At 43.8% G+C, this 18543-nt stretch overlaps 1 protein-coding gene and 1 long non-coding RNA gene across 9 annotated transcripts; one reads left to right on the top strand and one right to left on the bottom strand.

The window, feature by feature from the left end:
• Window positions 1–2712: 2712 nt before the first annotated feature.
• On the bottom strand, window positions 2713–12430 carry LOC105416768 (uncharacterized). Of its 7 annotated transcripts, none has more exons than XR_003889262.1 (8): window positions 12091–12430; window positions 11348–11805; window positions 8371–8409; window positions 8088–8274; window positions 7467–8007; window positions 7193–7301; window positions 6587–7061; window positions 2715–6364 (listed from the first exon to the last, which is right to left on the bottom strand). It is a non-coding gene; the product is annotated as an uncharacterized lncRNA (long non-coding RNA). The 7 variants fall into 7 exon arrangements; XR_003889265.1 differs by having other exon boundaries at window positions 2717–6364; window positions 6587–6829; XR_003889263.1 differs by having other exon boundaries at window positions 2713–6364; window positions 6587–7827; window positions 7941–8007.
• A 58-nt stretch (window positions 12431–12488) lies between these two features.
• Window positions 12489–17050, top strand: lig4 (ligase IV, DNA, ATP-dependent). Of its 2 annotated transcripts, none has more exons than XM_003966459.3 (3): window positions 12489–12607; window positions 13373–15437; window positions 15642–16810. In XM_003966459.3, the coding sequence occupies exons 2-3, from the start codon at window positions 13381–13383 to the stop codon at window positions 16309–16311; spliced, it is 2727 nt and encodes a 908-aa protein (XP_003966508.2). In that variant the 5' UTR covers window positions 12489–12607; window positions 13373–13380; the 3' UTR covers window positions 16312–16810. The 2 variants fall into 2 exon arrangements, with proteins under 2 accessions (XP_003966508.2, XP_011604451.2); XM_011606149.2 differs by lacking the exon at window positions 12489–12607 and adding an exon at window positions 12711–13137 and having other exon boundaries at window positions 15642–17050.
• Window positions 17051–18543: the final 1493 nt, after the last annotated feature.

The raw sequence follows: 18543 nt of genomic DNA, 5'->3' as shown, positions 1-18543 counted from the left end.
TTTTACTGACATTCTATTAACATTGATAGAGTCCAACTTCTCTCCACTGTCCGAGCTCCAGCAGAGAATCAGATTTGGCACTGACCCTAATTCTTGGCCGTCAAAAGACGAGGATATCCGACCTCCTTCCTGCAGAGCATGACAAGCTGAACTATTTGGCCAAGACCTTTTCTTTCTTCCTTTCTTTTTTTTTTTTTATTGCTGTCTGAGGCCAAGACAGGAAGCTCATACTGAGCAAATGACTTCCTGCCAAGCCACACGTCCCCAGAAAAAGACCTTTCAGGAGGTCAGGGAGTCCATATTGTCGATAGTTTCCCTCAGTTTTCTCTCTGTGAAGCAGAGACACAGAAAACAGTGCAGTGATGTAAACAAACGCAGCTCTTTTGCTGCACCAGTTTTGAGACATCTGTCACATTAAACTCCAGTTTTGTCTAAATATATTTACCACTCTTCAATTTGTGGATTAAGTGCTTCATCAGAATCATTAGACGTCAAACTTCAGATATTAATCTCATCATTACAGGTCTGATTTATAATCAGAATTCAATTTAATATTGATATTCTGATTGGTTTTCTCATCAGAACCCAGTGTTGATCACGTTTTACCATATTTTTATTATTCAAATTTCTAATCTCATAATGGCTCCTGCAATGGAACAGCAATATTAAAACACACAAACACACACACACACACACACACACACACCTGCTCCAGCACTGCTCCACGTTTCATTAGAGTTTTAGTGGTGCTTTATTCTGTACAGGCTTTACTTGACGTTACACAGCAGACGGGGCCACACCTCTGGCTGCTGTGTGTTAATTAGGCGTGTGTCAGTGTCAGTGGGGCTCTGCGCTGCTGCCAGGCAGAAACCTTACATAAGAATCCACCACCAAGCCACCAGGAGGGACACAGTGTTCTGTTCTCTGCACTGTCTGCCTGAGACACCAAAAAAAGAAAGACACAAACAAACAAACTAAAACCTCCAAATCAATCCCTTTCTTGCCTGTCTCCAACCCAGTGTGCACGGGCGCGTTTGGACGGCAAACCACAGCAGATGGCCTGAATGTAAAAAGGCGGCTTGCTAAATAAAGCCTGTCGGAGATGTCAATGTGTGATGTAAAGAGCACCTAAAATAAAGTTTACAGGATGCTCCTTTGAAGTAATTGTGTGTATGCGGTCTATTTCAGGATGCCCTCAATTACTGCCAAACCTAGAGTCACATTTGCATCACATGGCTGTGCACATGTGACACCACATGTGCACACATGCAGCCACCGTGTCTCTAATCAAAAAAACAAGTCTGGACCCTTCAACAGCCATTTCAAGTTTTAAAGACCAACTAAAATGTCTACAGTAGGTGAGATAATAAGGAATAGTAGATGCATCTTGCTCATCGTGTATAAAAGACAAATTTCAGAAACTTGCTCGTATTTGGGAGCATGCAAAGTATTCCAAAGAAAACAGCACAAAAACCGTGTAAACAACATGAGGAAAGGCCACTCGGCTCATTTAATTACACGTAAATTGCTTGCATTTCTCAAGCAGCACGTAGATTAGGTCCGTTACTAAGACACCACCTTCATTTCTTCCTATAGGAGAAAGTGGTCAGGATGGACCAGCCTACAGGGCGCCAGGTCCATTTTCACGTATCCGTGAGAACATCTGCGAGACAGATGCCACAAGCTGGAATACCTACACACTGTTACAGAACACCGGAGAGATCGAACGCATCCCTGAGTGCTTCACTGAAAGGTCTTAGCGCTAAGGGACGCTAGCTTGGCAGCCCTTCAGCCTCCCTGTGCTCCACTGGGCCTCCCTGCCAGCTTGCTGCTGCCTTCCTACGCTGTGGCTCTGGAGGGGATTGTGAGTGGCTGGCCCCATTATTTCCCCCTGAATCAGCCTAAGGAGGGTCTCAGCCAGGCTCAATGGGGCTGGCTACAGCAGGGCAGAGCTGTGACCCACTTACAGCACTCAGCTCTGGCTCTCAGTGCAACAATACTCCCACGTTCAAGAAAAAAAATAATAACATACTGACATATATTTTTTGAAATTCCACACTGAAGCATTTGAGGGTATTGTTAAAGATGAAAATAAAACAAAGTTGGGATGCCGCGTTTATTGCTGTTCGGGAAAAAAATCACGGAAGAAGCAGTTAATGAAATATAGAGGGTTTGGGCCTGCTAAATAATAAAGGTCTTGAGGCTAAAACACAAATATAATAGACATACATGTTTGCCCCACACTTTATATATTCTAGACTGTATATTTGTTCGTATACCTGTGTAGATGGTAAAAGCAGAGCACAGAAATAGTCACTGTGTAGATAATTACATTACCTAAATTCCATCACTTACAGAACTTCATGTTCCAGAGATGAAGGCACGGCAGCACTTAACCTTATTTTAGGTAGCTTTTTTTAGCATGTTAGCATGCAGAATATGTAAGACACAGCGATCACATCAGGAAAAGACAGACAAATTCTTATTTTCTTGTGGTCGGCCGGTGTTAGAATGTCACAGGGCCACGCTGTCTGCAGCTCTGTTTTCTTCTTCTTCTTCTACAGAAACAGCAGCACTTTACCCAACAGGTCAACAGTTCAATCAGCTCTGCTGCGTTCTCTCCGAAGCTTTGTAGCTTTCATCATCCATTACTTCTACATGTTTGTGCAGACAGAACGCTGCCTTGAGGGAGAAAAGCTTCTGGAGCCGAATTCTTGGAGCAACACAAAAAGTTTTTTAGTGTACTTAGCTGCTAGTTAAAAACGAGCCAAGAGACTGAGTGCTTTGTGACTCTTTTATTTATAGATGAAACAATTTGGTGGCACATTGATGCCTCTAACAGGCAAACACACCAAAGCTAACATTTGTCTACAGTGGAACCTGTGTGTGTGTGTGTGTGTGTGTGTGTGTGTGTGTGTGTGTGTGTGTTTCAGTGGAAATCTCCAGCCTCTTTCGGTCTCTCCACGTGTTTGGACAGCATGTGGTCCTGAGGCCCCGCCCCTGCTGATGTTTACCACAGTGGCGGTGGAGTGGAAGACTCCGGCTGGCTGGTCCACATGCCTCCTTATCAGTCAGCTCTCGCGCTGCTCGTAAACATGTTTTTCTTAGGACATTCTCAGTGAAAGCACGGTTGTAAATGAGACACACTATTTTGGGGCCCACGATGAGCCGGCGTGTCGGCTTCAGCCCGCAAATTTCTCATATGCTGCCACGATTATGTACAAAAAACGAACCCGATGACATCATCCTGGCGACTTCTTTTTCAAGTTTGCAGGAAGAGGCATTGTCATCCTTTAAACTAAATATTAATGCTGACGTAGCCTTGGAGGAGCAGCTGATGTAAATATGTGATCACATCACCCATCAGTGGGTAATATTCCCTGCCAAATACTTCAAGTTAGGGTTCCAATTATTGCCAGTTTTTCCTGTTTTTATTCATTGTTTGTGAAAGATCGAAGCTGCCTGCGTGATCTGATCCGGCTTCCACTCCGCTCTGATCCGGCAGGCATTCCTGAACCCCGGCACTCGCTCTGTTTTTCATGTTCTCTTCCAACCTGCATTAGCAAGCAGCTAATATGCAAATATGCGCTCTGACAACAACAGTATCACCTTTGCTCGACTTTGCACGGAATACTTTGCATGACCTTTAGCTGCCTAAGCAATCTACAGCTTGTTTAAAGGGAATCCTGGAGATAATTTGCTCTTGCTGCAGACTTCTCACCTTGAGCTATTGTCGTATTTGTCTTCCCTTCAGTGCTGACGATGTCTCTACTGTGGATATTTGATTCATCTAGAACAAGAACAATGCAGAATATCTTAAAAGAAAATGACCAAGTCTTGTTATTTTTAAACTTTTGTGTCAGCGAGTTAGTTGATCTAAGTTACAAATATTTTTGATTTTTTTTTAACAATAAAATTTGGCCTGCAGTTTACTGCAAGTAAACGAATGATGTGGTTTTGATTATCGGACTTTCAAACTGGTCAGACTATAAATAAATCATGTTTTGGTAAGCTACAGCCAAAAGTCCTTTATTTATTTAATTTTGAACCGTGTATTCTCTGCACAAGTAACCTATGAATAAAATGAAAAGTAACTTTTGGAGAAAAACCCAAAGCTTTCAAAATGTTGTGCACTTTAGTAATTAAGTAGAAACAAAAATGCTCAAAATAATGCTGAGAAGGCATAAGAAGGCCGAGAAGGCTGCAAATGTGCTACCGTACATTCCCTGGCTGTCTGTGATGGGCACGAGGCAAAAAACTACAGATGGCATAAACTGTTCATCCTCTGGGATTCCCCAATATTTGATATCAACCCAAACCCTAAAGCGTCAAAGTTCTGGTGCACGGATCATCACAATGTATCAATACAGGATAGTGCAGCTGAACGACTGTACACAATATCATGAAAATACCACACTTGTATTGATGGGGCAATAAACCCTTAATCCACATGTTAGGAAATCCAGCCTAGGCATGATAGCTGAGTTTTAAGCGCAGCTTTCCCTGTCACAATCAAAACCCACAACACGTAAGTAAGGTTTAGGAGTTGTGTTGCATTTGAAACACAGATACAGTCATGCACATAAATCCTGTCAGCTTATCCATGATTCCATCTGTGTGGGTCTAACCAAGTGGAATTAAAGACAAAGAGCTGTGAGAAGATCCCGAAAGGCGCATGCTGAACCACCACAACTACCACACGCTCACTTGTGATTATCTTTGCATGAATCACTTAGTGCGACATCCAGCTGGTGATAGTAGGAATCAGGTCATTTGGTCTCTCTCAGCTAGCAAAAATCTGTGCACATATTGAACGTTTTTAATATACTCGTGCAGCTTTAGGCGAGTATGTCTTTGCTTAAGGTTTCTCGGTAACAAGTAAGCTTGTGGAAGACCCTCTTTAGAGTGTGTTGATGCTGCTCCAAAGTGTCAGCCAGACACTGATGCTAACGAAGCATTAGCTTAAAGAGTTCCAGACCCAATTTGGTTTGGAGTGTTAAGACCTTGTGTTTCAGCGTCATTTTGTTCCCACACCACTACTTTGACACATTGGGAAAATGTAATTTTACCTCAAGTGTTTAATAACCATTTGAGGTGCACAGAGCAAGGACGTGTGGCCTTGAAAGGGCCGTGGTTATCGTGCATGCGCAGAACCACAGAACAGCACTTTTCAATAGGTAGCAGAAATTTGTAGAATGCCGGATTAAGCCGGAACGTAAAATCCCCAATGGATTTCATCCTTCGACCAAGGCATCATGACCCACTGTGGTGGTGGCTTCTGCATCAGATAGGACACAATCCTTTGCTTCTTCCACCATTGTTGTTTGCTGAGTCACTGTGATGAGGACATTGTGTAGCGTCAACACTGATAGCATCTTAAAACCTGAATGTGTTTTTCTACAAAATTATGTCATGAAATAAATGTTATCTTTGTTAAAATCGGTATTCAAAGTGAGAAAAAAAATCTTGAATCCTCCTTTAGGCCTATTTTGCCAGCAATAATTGGCATTAATTTGACATTGGGGCAGCACTGCACACACACCCGGGCTGACTGGTTCCACAGGTGATCCGGACGACTGTGGACCACCCACCCAAACACAGAAACACTACTTTCACCACCAAACAGTAATGTTTGCTCATTATAGGGAATCATGTGTGGCAGCTTTCTTAATTAACATGAACAAATCTAATTTTCCTTCTCATCTTATCAAGGTTTCTGCACAATCCTTAGTGGGAATCTTGTTTTCCCTCCATACATTCTTCTAATCTACATAATGGTGTAAACATACTAGCGGTGGCACCTGAGCTGGGCATCCACACAATGACTGGGTGTGTTCTCAGAGCCTATTTGTGTTGCAGTCCATTGAGGCTCTTGCACTCTGGCTCTAAAGTAGCTGCATCAGAACCTTCTTTGATGAATGTTTTTAACGTTTCTCTTCAAAGAGCAGCGAACTCCTGAGTCGCTAATGGTAATCCTTTCAGGCAGACAGCGCCAGCCCTCTATGGCAAAAAGTCATTAAAAGCATGTTGAAATGCTTAAGTGGCACGATTGGAAGCTCAAACAGTGAAATAAATTGGGAAATTCCTGGCTGCTCATATCAAGGATGGATTTTCCGCAGACTGCTGCCATTCATCTACTGTGCCCCACGAATGAGTCCGAACTGAAGATGCCGCGGGTAATTGCTGGTTTGAAATTGATATTTGATGCTTTTTCAAGTGGTATCCTTAAAACTCTTCATCTCCAGCCAGGCTGCTTCAGTGTGCCGGCATGTGGGTCACTGAGGCTTGGCTGCGCGTCAGCCTCCAGCATCAGCGGCTCAAGCGCTGTCACCCTGGTCTGACCTTCATCCCAGGGCTTGTTTACCTGCAGAGGAATGCAAAGTTATGTAAGCCCTAATCTGTCAGAAACGACACGTCCTGTCACCCAGACAACAGGCAAATGTAGGAATATGGCCCTGGTGGCGTCAGACGGCACGCGTCGAAACTGCGTGCTCAAACGAAGATAACTCGTCTTCACGTGGCTAAATAGAGAGAATGTTGCCCTCTTTCTGAGTTCGGTGTTACAGTAAAGGCCCACTTCACTCACACATGCGGGACACGCACCCCAGGCATTGTCCACTGGAGCCTCGCTGCCTCAGCTCCATCTTTGGAAATCCCGCTTCATTTCAAGTTTCCACGTTATGTTTCGTATTGACGTTCAAATGAGGTCAGTTAGGTCAGTTAGGCCCCCATGAGGTTCCACTCATGGGGGCCACCCATGGTTGATATACATCTTGCAAATGTGCGATGTGCCCTGCTGGTTCGCACAGTGACCGGCAACATATGGTTCCTATGGAATATGTAAATAAAGAAAATTGACCAATACACAGGGAAGAGATAAGATAGTCTATGATTGATTAAGATGATTATATACTAGTTGCAATGAGATGAAGTTACTTCAAATGTAACCGTAACCTCTCGGTAGTTCTTCTTATTCATATGTCCCTTGTGAACTTTCACCAGAAGCTGCCTGCTTGGATTTGAAACTTGGGCCAATCCTATTAGCAGATCTCAGCTAGTGCCTATAGGAATTTTAGTCAGCAGCACAGCAACACCCACCAAACCGTGGTCACGCCAGGAGCATGTTTGCGTGCTCAGCAGCCAAGTAAATCATCCGTCAAACATGTCAGCCACAAGGCTAAAGCTTACTGACCGGGCCCGAATTGGAGACACACTTTCAGAGGGGCTTAAAGGACGCGGTGGCACGCAAAAACGTCCTACCCAAAACCTTACGACCAAATCCAGCACACAGGCTCCACTTTCTGCAAACAGGCAGAATTAAAACAGATGTGAAATCAACAGCAGGTGCCGGAATGGTGTAAACGTTGGAGCCAGCTGTGGCAGCAAGGCGCAGCTCCTTTGTGCTGCTACAAATGAAAGACACATGTGATGGTGTTAGCAAGTGCTCTTGTGCTTTGAAGACGCACCGTCACTGCTGCAGCCAAAGTTCTCACACGATAAGGTGCAGGTAGAAGCCCGACAGCTTTAAGGTTTAATGGTGCTGCCCACTACATTAACCCAGTCAGGGTAATCATTAAGCCTTTTGCCCAGAAAGGCAATATGAACTTATTCTAAGTCACAACACTGATGCTTAATGTGTTTGTACAAACTTGTGATATTATTCATTTAAAAATAGACACAACAGTACAGAAGCTCCTGTGAAATATAAGTTAAATCATGAGGCTTCTTACTTATTTTTGTCCTTATAAGGAGACAGCGTGTGAACAGGCTCGCCGAGGGCCCAGTGTTATAAAAACAACACACTTTGGCCTACAAAAAGCACACATTCTGACCAACAGTGAGTTAGTTAGCTGTTTACAGTCACTTTAAAAATGAACAATCCAAATCTAATCAAAGGCTGCCGTGATGTTTGTGTTGCGGTGGCGTGTTTTTGCTTTTACACTTTTTTGATCACTTTGTCTTCCTTCCTCTCCCTGACAGGTCGTTGGAGGCGGCTGATTGGAATTCCTGCATGGAAGCACACCTGGATGCAGTTCTATAATTGTGGTGGCTTAAATACCAGCTGCTCATACCAGACTGTTGAATACCTGTACGGCAGGATCCGTGGTCTTTCTCTTGCTCATTTGGATCATTTGGAGATTTCTCGCGATGTTATTGAGCTGGATTTTCTGCCTGCAGATAAGCAGTGATTTTATTTTTATTTTTTGGGGGGGGGGGCACTCAACTCATCATTAAAAAGTAGTCTCTCCTTCTGCCTTGGTATTCATCTTCTTCCTGTGACCCACACAGCATTTCACAGTGTTAAAACGGCTTCATTCTGAATTAGTAAATGATGCAGACAACCAGAATGGTGTTGATCCAGTCGCTCACCAGCTTACAGAGGTTGGCAGGTACGAGCCAGGGCCCCTCCTGAAGAAAACAAAACACATCATTAACTCATAGACACAAACAACATAAATGGGAGTGTGTCTGTATTTATGATCCCTGCAGGCAACATGAGCTGTGTTAAGGAAAAAAAAAGCAATCTGACCCTGTTGTTAAATTTCAAAGGAAAATAAATGGCCCTTGGGAGAGCAAAGAATACAAACAGCAAATGGATTAATGAAAGTAAACAGCCCTGGGAGAACCAAACTGCTCTGAGGAGGAAGCTCCAGAGTCGACGCTCGTAGCTGTGACTCAGTCCTCTGCTGTGGGTCAAAGTTTGACCTCCTTATTCAACAACAAGTCACACTCCCTGCAGAACATTGCCCCGCCATTAATCGGAATGTTATGTAAAACGTTGTTTTTGAATCGGGCTGTTAAGAGTGACTGCGCAGTATTTCGTAAAAAGCATCAGATGTTGCCGAACTGTTGCTGCTCATTAGGTGTGTTCCATAATAAAGACACTAACAGCTCTTGATAAGGAGGCTCTAAATGATTTAAAGCAAACACCACAAATGTAAATGCAATAATGATAACCTGACGCTGTGTACTGGTGACAGTTATGCAACAGTGACTCATTGTCTGGGTGCACATTTATTTTTAATAATAGTTCCAATTACCTAAGGGGGGAAAGCTAGCCTACTTTGCTAGGTATTGCTTTTTTTCTGTTTTACAACAGTCATTTGATCTAATCATTGTTTGGTCCCGAACCCAATACAGATGACTGTGCTTTCTGCTTAAAGGTTAGGTAATTGATTAGCCATAAGCCAAGTTCAAGGGTTCAATAGCAAGGACATTGCTAGCATTTATGTGGCATCATGTACACAAAGCTTCATCTTCTCGACTGTAAAGTGAATGCCATGTCATTGCGCCCCCCCACCCCCATTTGTGTCACTGCTCACCTGTTCCCTCTTCAGTAAAATGCGAGACACCTGTAACCTCTGGTTGGGTCGCTGCGTCTGATTGGTTCACCGTGTTGCCATTAAATTGTTGTTGATGTTATAAGAGGCAATGTGTGATTTGAATATTATTCAGTATTAATGAGTAAAAACAGGATTTATTATGGAGGAGACGGGTGTAGGGCCTGTTCAGCATTTATTTCCTTCAGTTTCTTTTAAAATAAGTGAGTTAAAGGGCACAATGGCTGAGATTTATGATTCCTGTGAAGTGTTTTAAAAGGTTGCATAAACTAAACAGTGTTATCAGTATATATCCTCAGCGTGATATATTTATGAGTTTGTCCTATTTTAAAGTTAAAACATGATTTATGCTTCAATGATAATAGCAGAGATTAGAGATATTCAAGCAAGACTAAAATAACAAATCAGCTGCACTAAAACAGGAGCTTACTTGTTTAATTCCATTCAATGGGACAGAAGCTGTTAAATCTTGCAAAACTAAGTGGTGGTCTAAACAGTGTTTCCATGGTGACCTTTCTGTCGCTGTTTTTATTGCTGAATCATGTCACTGAGCAGAACCTGTCAGCTGTGAGTCTTGGTCTAAAAGTAAATGTAAAATGTAAATCTAAGTATAATTTATATGTAAATTGTAACATATCTAAATGTTGAATGCAAAGGTTGAATGTCTGCCTGAGTATAGAACTAAATCCAGAGCCAGGTGTGGGTGGACCTGTACGCTGTTTTGGGGTCTTTGAGTCAGAATGACTGATTTGAGACCAGCACCATCGATACGTTGATTTACATTTTATATTTACTTTTAGATGTCACATTTAAATAAAAGTTAAGAAATTCGTTGTCTGACAACTATTTATATGTGACATTTTTACATTTGACACCCCATAATGGGCCATATGATTAAAACACAGAGGGCTCAAGGATTCCTTTAACAAAATATATTTCGTAACAACGCAGAGGGAGCAGCAGAGCCGTTATTGAAGATTTAGAAGGACGGTGAAGCCGCTGCAAACAAACAAAAAACAGACTCAATATTTGTGCGCTGCAATTTAGGAGAGCAGGTTTCCACAGTTCTGCTGATGTTTGTATGAGATTATGTGGTGAGGAGTTCAATTATGCCTCCAGGCGGCGATGCATCAGAAGCAGCTTTGGTGAGTATGGAGGATTTTCTAACTGTTTATTAAACAACTGCTGGGAACACGGTTTAGCCACAGCGTGAACGGGTACATACTGTACTGAAAACTGTACTGTTTGTCTGCTGCGTATGTGTGTGTGTGTGTGTGTGTGTTGGCTTTAACCTTCCAGCTGGCATCAGCAGCTGGCCCGGCTGACTCCAAAGATGCAAGTCATACTGTGATTCTGAGTACTTCACACACAATTTTGCAAAGAACACCTCTCTTAATAATTGCCAGGATGTCAAGACGTTGTGATGAGAATTTGAGTGAAAACCAAGCAAAACAATGACAAAAAGCAAAGATATCAGCTCAAAATTGAATGGGAATAAACACAACCCGCCGCCTGGGGAATAACAGCATGAATATTTGCTAATTTCCCTGATGGACACCCCCTAAAGGGATCAATAAAGTACTCTTGAATAAATAAAGCGCACCATATATACACAATATACATGCAGGAGGAAAAGAGAGTATGCAGGAAATTAAACCAATTTATTTATACTTTAATCAACACAATCCAGGAGGGAAAGGTCTCCACTCGTTTTCACCTGATAGTACAGTTTTGGTTAGGTTTAGTACAAACGGTTTGACTAATCACATTTTTTCCCCCCAATGTGTCATCAGCCAGCAAAGAACAGGAAGTGTTTACTGTGTGTACAGTCATGCATCCACAAAAGATCAGTGAGTGAGTGAGGAGGCCTTCTGCACCACTTAATCACGGCTATGCTGATGACAGATCTATTACGCTGTCCAATTCTCTCTTCCCTCTGTGCAGCCATGCCAAACTCTCTCTCCGGTCCCACAACAACACACCATAAAGCACCCTTTCACACACACCTCCTCCTCCTGCCCTCTCCGGTGCGTGCCACGGAAGCAGTGACGTCAGATGTTTACGGTCTTGGTGTCGTTGTAGTGCCGCAGCTCTTCCAGCAGGGCTTACGTAACCCCTGCTCTCTGGCAGCACGACAAGTCGTTATAGTGCACAGGCTCAAGTGTACCTGCGTGTCCGTTCGTTTGTTTGTTTGTTGCAACCTACAGACCATCATTCTAAACCTTCAAAATGCGCGTCCATGCGCTGCACATAGTAGGGATCTGCGTATCAGCGGCGGAGTTTTCATCTCTTGCGCACAGCGGGTTCAGTGCTGGTGCGTGGAGGAGCTCCAGAACTGCTTCCCTCCCTCCCCACACATATCCCAGAATCCTCCACTGCAGCAGCAGACAGGTAAACAACTCTGGCTGGCATGTGACGAAGAACTTCGTGCTGCAGAAGGTTCTGCACGGGCGTTGGGCGCCCCCTGTGGTTGTAGAGAGTATACCACAACAATGATGGGGTTTATTAGCTTACCATTACTGTAAAAATATTGTCCGTAATATTTCGTAATAAAACCTGAGTATTGTATATGATTGGAAGGAGAAGTGAGTTATTTAAAAAGTGATCTGGTTCATATAAATCTACTGAGATAAAAGTTTAATCTTTACCCCCCACTCCCACCCAAACAAGTTAATGTTGTCATTCTCTTATTGACTTTTTCCTTTCGAAACAAAGCAAATAATTGTTGTTGAATGTTCTGATCATTTACTGTCAGCTTTGTCAGTGGTTTCAGGCCCAGACCGATGAACTGGACCGCCCCAGGCACTGCGGGGTCTCACGGTCGCCCTCTGCTGGTAAAATACAAGAAAAGACCCGTCGGCGTCTGAGGAAAACACTTAATTGCTTTTCACTTTTATCTTTCTTTTTTGTACTCAAAAAATATTGTAACGCAAAAACAAACTTTTTATCAAAATAAATAAATATCTCTCATATTCAGTGCTCATGCTGTGATAAGCTGTTTAAATAAACCACTGTTAAACATAAGGGGCTGAATTGATGTAATGTTAACGCGTACCGAAACTTCAGTCTGGGCATTGATAAACATTACCATAAACACAACAAATGGAAAGAAATAAATCATATCAACGCACTTCAGAAAAATAGCTTTGGCGCATGTTTCCAGTCGGACTGTTTTCGCTGTAGCACAAAGTCCGGAGTGCAGTTTATTCTGTGAAAACTGACAGATTTAAAGGCGATGTGCACGCAGCGGGACTGGAAAACCTAAGGTAATGTTTGAGATACTGCACATTATTTTCCTTTTCAAAAAGAACACCGTGCCTTTGCTGCTCCTCAAACACAGATGCAGAGTTCAGACTCCCTGGAGCTCAAGTAAAAGAGTTCCCCGCATTTGAGGTTTACAGAATTATGTTTATAGGCTGTGTTTGCATTCTAAATTACCCTTAAACGTTTACTTGTTTATCATGCAGTTCCCTTAAACAGTCTCGGAAGTATTTGTACGACAATAAGGGCGTTATATTATATATAAGTAGATTAGATTTCTTTTTGGTATTTAAGAGTATTAGCGTTATTCTTTATGCATGTTAGCAGACGAGTGACGCTAAACATGTTGAACACAACTTTACCTTGTTTAGTACTTTTCATTTTAACCTGTTTTTAGACATGTCAGACCATGTAGAGCTGCCGACGAGTTCAAATGGAGAGAGTAAAGTAACTAGAAATGACATTGTTCCACTGATCTTACTGTGCAGTTGACTGCGTCTTGTGTTTCGTTCAGCTACAAATTTACAGCTCGATGGTGAGAAGCGTGTTTTGTAAACGATTGTTTTTGATGCTGATTTCTTGAGCTTAATTTAGCCAACGATCCCCGATAATAACTATCTGTAGATGTTACTAATACACAAACTTACTGTAGTTGTCTTCTTAATTTATTCTTCCCATATTTCCGTTGTGTTTTTTTTTGCTAATTTAAACATATGCTATAAATTTTGAAGTAAATATTTATATCTTAACTTGCAATTGTGTCTTGACAGTTTTAACCATGGAGGGAACGTCCAGAAGTGATGCTGCTGCTGAGCCGTCTGTTGCTGCTCAGGTTCCATTTGTTCACCTGTGCACCACTTTAGAGAAAATCCAGAAAGCCAAGCTCCGGCCAGACAAGTCCAAGATTTTAGGAGATTTCATTGGATCATGGAGGAAGTTTCATTCTGCCCTCCACAAAGAATCCAAAACAACAGACTCTTTCTACCCAGCTATGCGCCTCTTTGTCCCCCAATTTGAGCGAGAGCGGATGGCATATGGTATTAAAGAGAGTATGTTAGCGAAACTCTACATTGATGTGTTAGGCCTCCCAAAGAATGGCCCTGAAGCCAGTAAGCTGTTGAACTACCGCGCACCGAATATATCTCAAGGAGACGCTGGAGACTTTGCCAGTGTGGCATACTTTGTCCTAAAGAAACGGTGCACCAGTCAGGGGAACCTGAGTGTCCAAGAAGTGAATGACTTCTTGGACTCTGTGGCAATTAACAATGCAAGCAAGAAGAAGGATCTTGTAAAAAAGAGTCTGTTGCACCTCATCACCCAGAGTTCAGCTCTAGAGCAAAAATGGCTCGTAAGAATGATTCTGAAGGACATGAAGCTCGGGGTTAGCAAGGAAACTGTCCTCCAAGTCTTCCACCCAGATGCCCCTGACCTCTACAATGTCAACACCGATTTGAACAAAGTGTGTCAGCAGCTCCATGACCCCTCCGTATCCCTTAGCGAGGTCTCTATTGAACTCTTCTCAGCCTTTAAGCCCATGTTGGCTGCTGTGGCAAATATCCACACTGTGGAAAAGCAGATGGGAAACAGCCCTTTTTACATTCAGACCAAGCTGGACGGGGAGCGCATCCAGTTGCACAAAGATGGGGACGTGTACAAATACTTCAGCCGGAACGCGTTTGAGTACACGCAACAGTTCGGAGGATCTCCTCTGCAGGGCTCACTCACACCTTATATCCATAATGTCTTTAACAGCCACGTGGTCAACTGTATACTGGATGGAGAAATGATGGCGTACAACCCAACCACAGAGACTTTAACGCAGAAAGGGAGCAAATTTGACATCAAGAGGCTCATGGATGACTCTGAGTTGCAGACATGCTTCTGCGTCTTTGACGTGTTGCTCGTCAATGACCAGAAGCTCGGCAAGGAGCCTTTAAAGAAGCGTTACGAGACACTTCAGACAGTTTTCACACCAGTCAAAGGTAGAATCCACCTGGTGTCAAAGACAGATGCCAGGAGAATGCAGGAGGTGGTGAACGCCCTGAATGAGGCCATTGACAACCGAGAGGAAGGCATCATGGTGAAGGATCCTTCATCCATTTACAAACCTGACAAACGTGGGGAGGGCTGGCTGAAAATAAAGCCAGAGTACGTGGATGGCCTGATGGACGAGCTTGACCTGCTGATTGTTGGTGGCTACTGGGGGAAAGGGAGACGTGGAGGGATGATGTCTCACTTCTTGTGTGCTGTTGCCGAGGCTCCAAAACCTGGCGAGAAGCCCTCTGTTTTCCACACCCTCTGCCGCATCGGCTCTGGCTACACCATGAAAGAGTTGTATGAACTCGGTTTAAAACTGGCCAAACACTGGAAAGTCTTCCGGAAAAGCGACCCGCCGGCATCCATTTTGTGCGCAGCGGAAAAGCCAGAAGTCTACATCGAGCCGTGCAACTCCGTCATTATTCAGGTGAAGGCAGCTGAAATCGTTGGCAGCGACATGTATAAAACCGACTGCACCTTGCGCTTCCCCAGGATCGAGAAGATCCGGGAGGACAAGGAATGGCATGAGTGCATGACTCTGGCCGAGCTGGACCAGTTCCGCAGCAAGGCATCGGGGAAACTGGCCTCGCGGCACCTACATATCGACGACGATCCCCAAAAGAAAAAGCGCAGGGTGCCGGTCAAGCCAAAGAAGGTGGTTGGGACACTGGAACACTTTAAGGCCCAAGATCTCTCCGGAGTTAAGAAGGAGACCGACATGTTTGAGGATGTGGAGTTCTGCATCCTGAACGGCACCGAGGATCACCCCAAGTCTGAGCTGGAAAAGGGTGTAGCCAGGTAATAGTGCTGTGAAACACACTGGTTAATGAAGGAGCTACGTCTGTCCTACACAGATGTTCTCCTGCTGAAGACTAATATAGATGGTTTCATTCGGCAAAATATTGAACTATTCTTGTTACTTGTGAATGAAACAAAATGAAGCCAAGTATATTTTTGCCCATCCCACAAAAACAGACTTAACTGATTCAGCTTTCCCATCAGGTGTGGAGGTATTGTGGTCCAAAACCCAGGACGGGACACCTACTGCGTGATTGCTGGGGTTGAGAATATGCGTGTGAAGAACCTGATTCTGTCCGACCAGCATGACGTGGTGTGGGCTGCCTGGCTGTTGGAGTGCATAGATCAGAAGGACGTGGTCCCGTGGCAGCCACGTCACATGATCCACATGTCCCCCTCCACCCGGGAGCACTTTGCCAAGGAGTACGACGCCTACGGCGACAGCTACTTCGTGGACACTGACGAGCAGCAGCTGCGAGAAGTGTTCGGCCGGATAAGGAGCTCGAACGTGCCCGCCGCTGTTGACGTGTGCCAGGTAGAGCAGCGCTGCGGCTGGGAAGACCTGCCCACCAGCCTGTTCAGACCGTTCAAGGTTTACGTGGACGCGTGCTCTGACATCGGGGATGCCGAGTCAGGCATCTCTGCGTCCTGCCTGGACATCAGAGCGCTGGAGTTTCGCTTCCACGGAGGGACAGTGGTGCGGAGGTTAGAGGAGGGGGTCTCGCACGTTGTCGTTGAAGAGGAGACGAGACTTCTGGGTCTGAGAACCGCCAGGCGCAGCTTCCGAAAGAAATTTAAGATCGTGAAAGACTCATGGGTGACGGATTCCATTAAAGCAGGTTATCTTATGGACGACACCGACTACTTAGTTTGAAGGGTTAAAAACACATCAGTTCCCGTGACTGGCGTGAAACAATTCCCCAGTGGTTGGAATTTTAAATATTTATTCTTTACAGTAGAATAAAAAAAAATGAAAGAACTAATTTGAGATAAGTAATGGGGTTTAATTCCACCAGGCTCTCAGGGGGTTCGAGGTTTTATGTATTTTTAGGGAGAGATCAGGGCTTCCTGTTATTTTATTAGTTTTAAAGCGATGGTACAGAAGGCCTTTATTGTTTTTTAAATTTTATGAGAAATTTTAAGAAGTAATCTCTTGTCAGCCACCATCCTGTAGGTTTTACAAGAGTTGTTTTAAATGCACTGAGGATGAAATCGGGTTTCCTTTGCCAAAATGGATTTCTTCAGAAAAGGCTTATTTCTTGGAATGGTGACTTTTAACATAATTACGTGTGCATGTCTTTTATGTCTGTTTGAATCAACCTAATAAAATATCTCGTGTCTTTAGAACGCAGGAAGGTCTGTTGTAACTCTGACTTAGTAATGGAGACAAGTCTCCAACATCTGCATGACGGGGTGGCCTTTGCCTCTGCTCTTCAGTCAGCCAGGCGAAGGGACGCCACAGGGGTACGTTAAAACTGGTGCAGCTCAAGGCCCTGCAACAAAGTCGTGTCCATGTTTTCCTGTCTTCTGAAATGCCAGTGATGTACCCTGGGATTCAGTAGTATGTTGTAACCTTCATTATTGTTGCCTCTGGGGTGCAGGTAGCAGCTGTCTTGAGTATTGTGCATAAATGTCGCATGAATACATTGTGTAAGTGAAAAGGACGAGGTCCCTTTTCGTACTAATGATACACTGACGTTAACTGCTAAATCACAAGTCCTTCTATTTATGGTTTTATATGCATCGTTACAAAATTCAATCAAAATCCCACTGGTTTGGTACCGTTTACCCACCTTAAAAATGGCAGAAAATAACTACAGCAAATTGCACCTGCGAACTTTCTCTCAAAAATCCTTCAGTAAGTTGCCGCCCACTCCGGACTATTTTCAGGTGATGTGGAGTGACCGTTTGACTGACAGGCTTTAATTAGAGGTACTCAGCTAGTGCCTATTCCAATGGGGTTCATGCACACACCTTGCCGTCCCATGGAGATGAAAACATCCACCCAAACAAGCAACTGCAGAAATGCTATGTTGCAGGATAAATGCCCCAATTAGGCTCTGGTTGTGGCTGCTGAGAGCGGCGGAACCAGCAAGAGGCAAACGGGAGCAAATGGCCGGGAAGTGGCTACACTTACATACTCCGGTGAAATGAATCTGCTCCTGCAGAGGCTGAACACAAGCTTGTGGCTGTGGGGAACGGTTTCATTTTTTTTCTTCCAGCAATCAGTCCTGCCCACCTACAAGGATAGTAAAAAAAAAAAAAACTACCAAGATTCCAAATCTATTGTTTAATTAAAATAAAAGCCACATTGATTAATAAGAAACAAAACCCCAACATGTAATTTTATGTTTTACACTTGAACTGCTGATACCTAGTCGTAGAAGTCAGAAGGTGTTCTGGTTGCACCTCCTGGTTGCACCTCCTGGACACAGCCGAGGTGCTCTTGAGCAGGGAACCAAACCCCCAAATGCTCATAGGCTCCCACACCCTCCCGTGACCCGAATAGGGATAAAGCGGTCTGGTAAAAGAAAATCATGGTTGCTTTAGTCATTAAGAAGACTCATTGAGCCACCCTTAAATGGACACCAATCTGGTGTGAATCTAAAAAAAAGTTTAATTTTTCCAGAAATAATAAAAAGAAGTAGCCATTTATAGCAATGGTAAACGGTTGTCATCGATTTACATTTTACATAGCTTCTGTTATTTGTTCAAAAGTGGCTGACATTGAGATGATGAGGGCCTGCGGATGCTGAACCAGGTGAGCACCGAGCCGTCTCACTGGTCCACCGTATCTTTCACAATAAAATAGCTGGCTCAAATAGTCTCCTCCGGAACTCTTTCAGCTTTTTGTATTTCCCTTCTGCTGCGTGTCTTGTCTTCATTTTGCACGTTTTCTCTCAATAAAGCAGATTAGTATCTGGATACGTTCATTGCGAAGCCCAATTCGCCCGTCTCTTTTGGATTTGACGCCCGTTAGTGTCGTTGGATGCGGTAACCGCGATGCGCCGCACGCATAACGTCAGAGATTGAGCTGTTCTGTCAAATCAATAAGGTTACGTCGTAACAATACCGGATACAGGGGATTGAATCTTTCAGAGTAAAA

The sequence above is a fragment of the Takifugu rubripes genome, chromosome 8, assembly GCF_901000725.2.
Source record: "Takifugu rubripes chromosome 8, fTakRub1.2, whole genome shotgun sequence".
Lineage (NCBI taxonomy): Eukaryota > Metazoa > Chordata > Actinopteri > Tetraodontiformes > Tetraodontidae > Takifugu > Takifugu rubripes.
The sequence above is the reverse complement of the archived record's forward strand: the minus strand, read 5'-3'. Positions and strand labels throughout refer to the sequence as shown.

Bases quoted from the DNA above. Each gene is read 5' to 3' on its own strand.
- lig4 (XM_011606149.2), top strand. From the start codon at position 13,381: ATGGAGGGAACGTCCAGAAGTGATGCTGCTGCTGAGCCGTCTGTTGCT. The intron at 15,438-15,641 runs GTAATAGTGCTG...CTTTCCCATCAG, and splicing joins CTGGAAAAGGGTGTAGCCAG to GTGTGGAGGTATTGTGGTCC.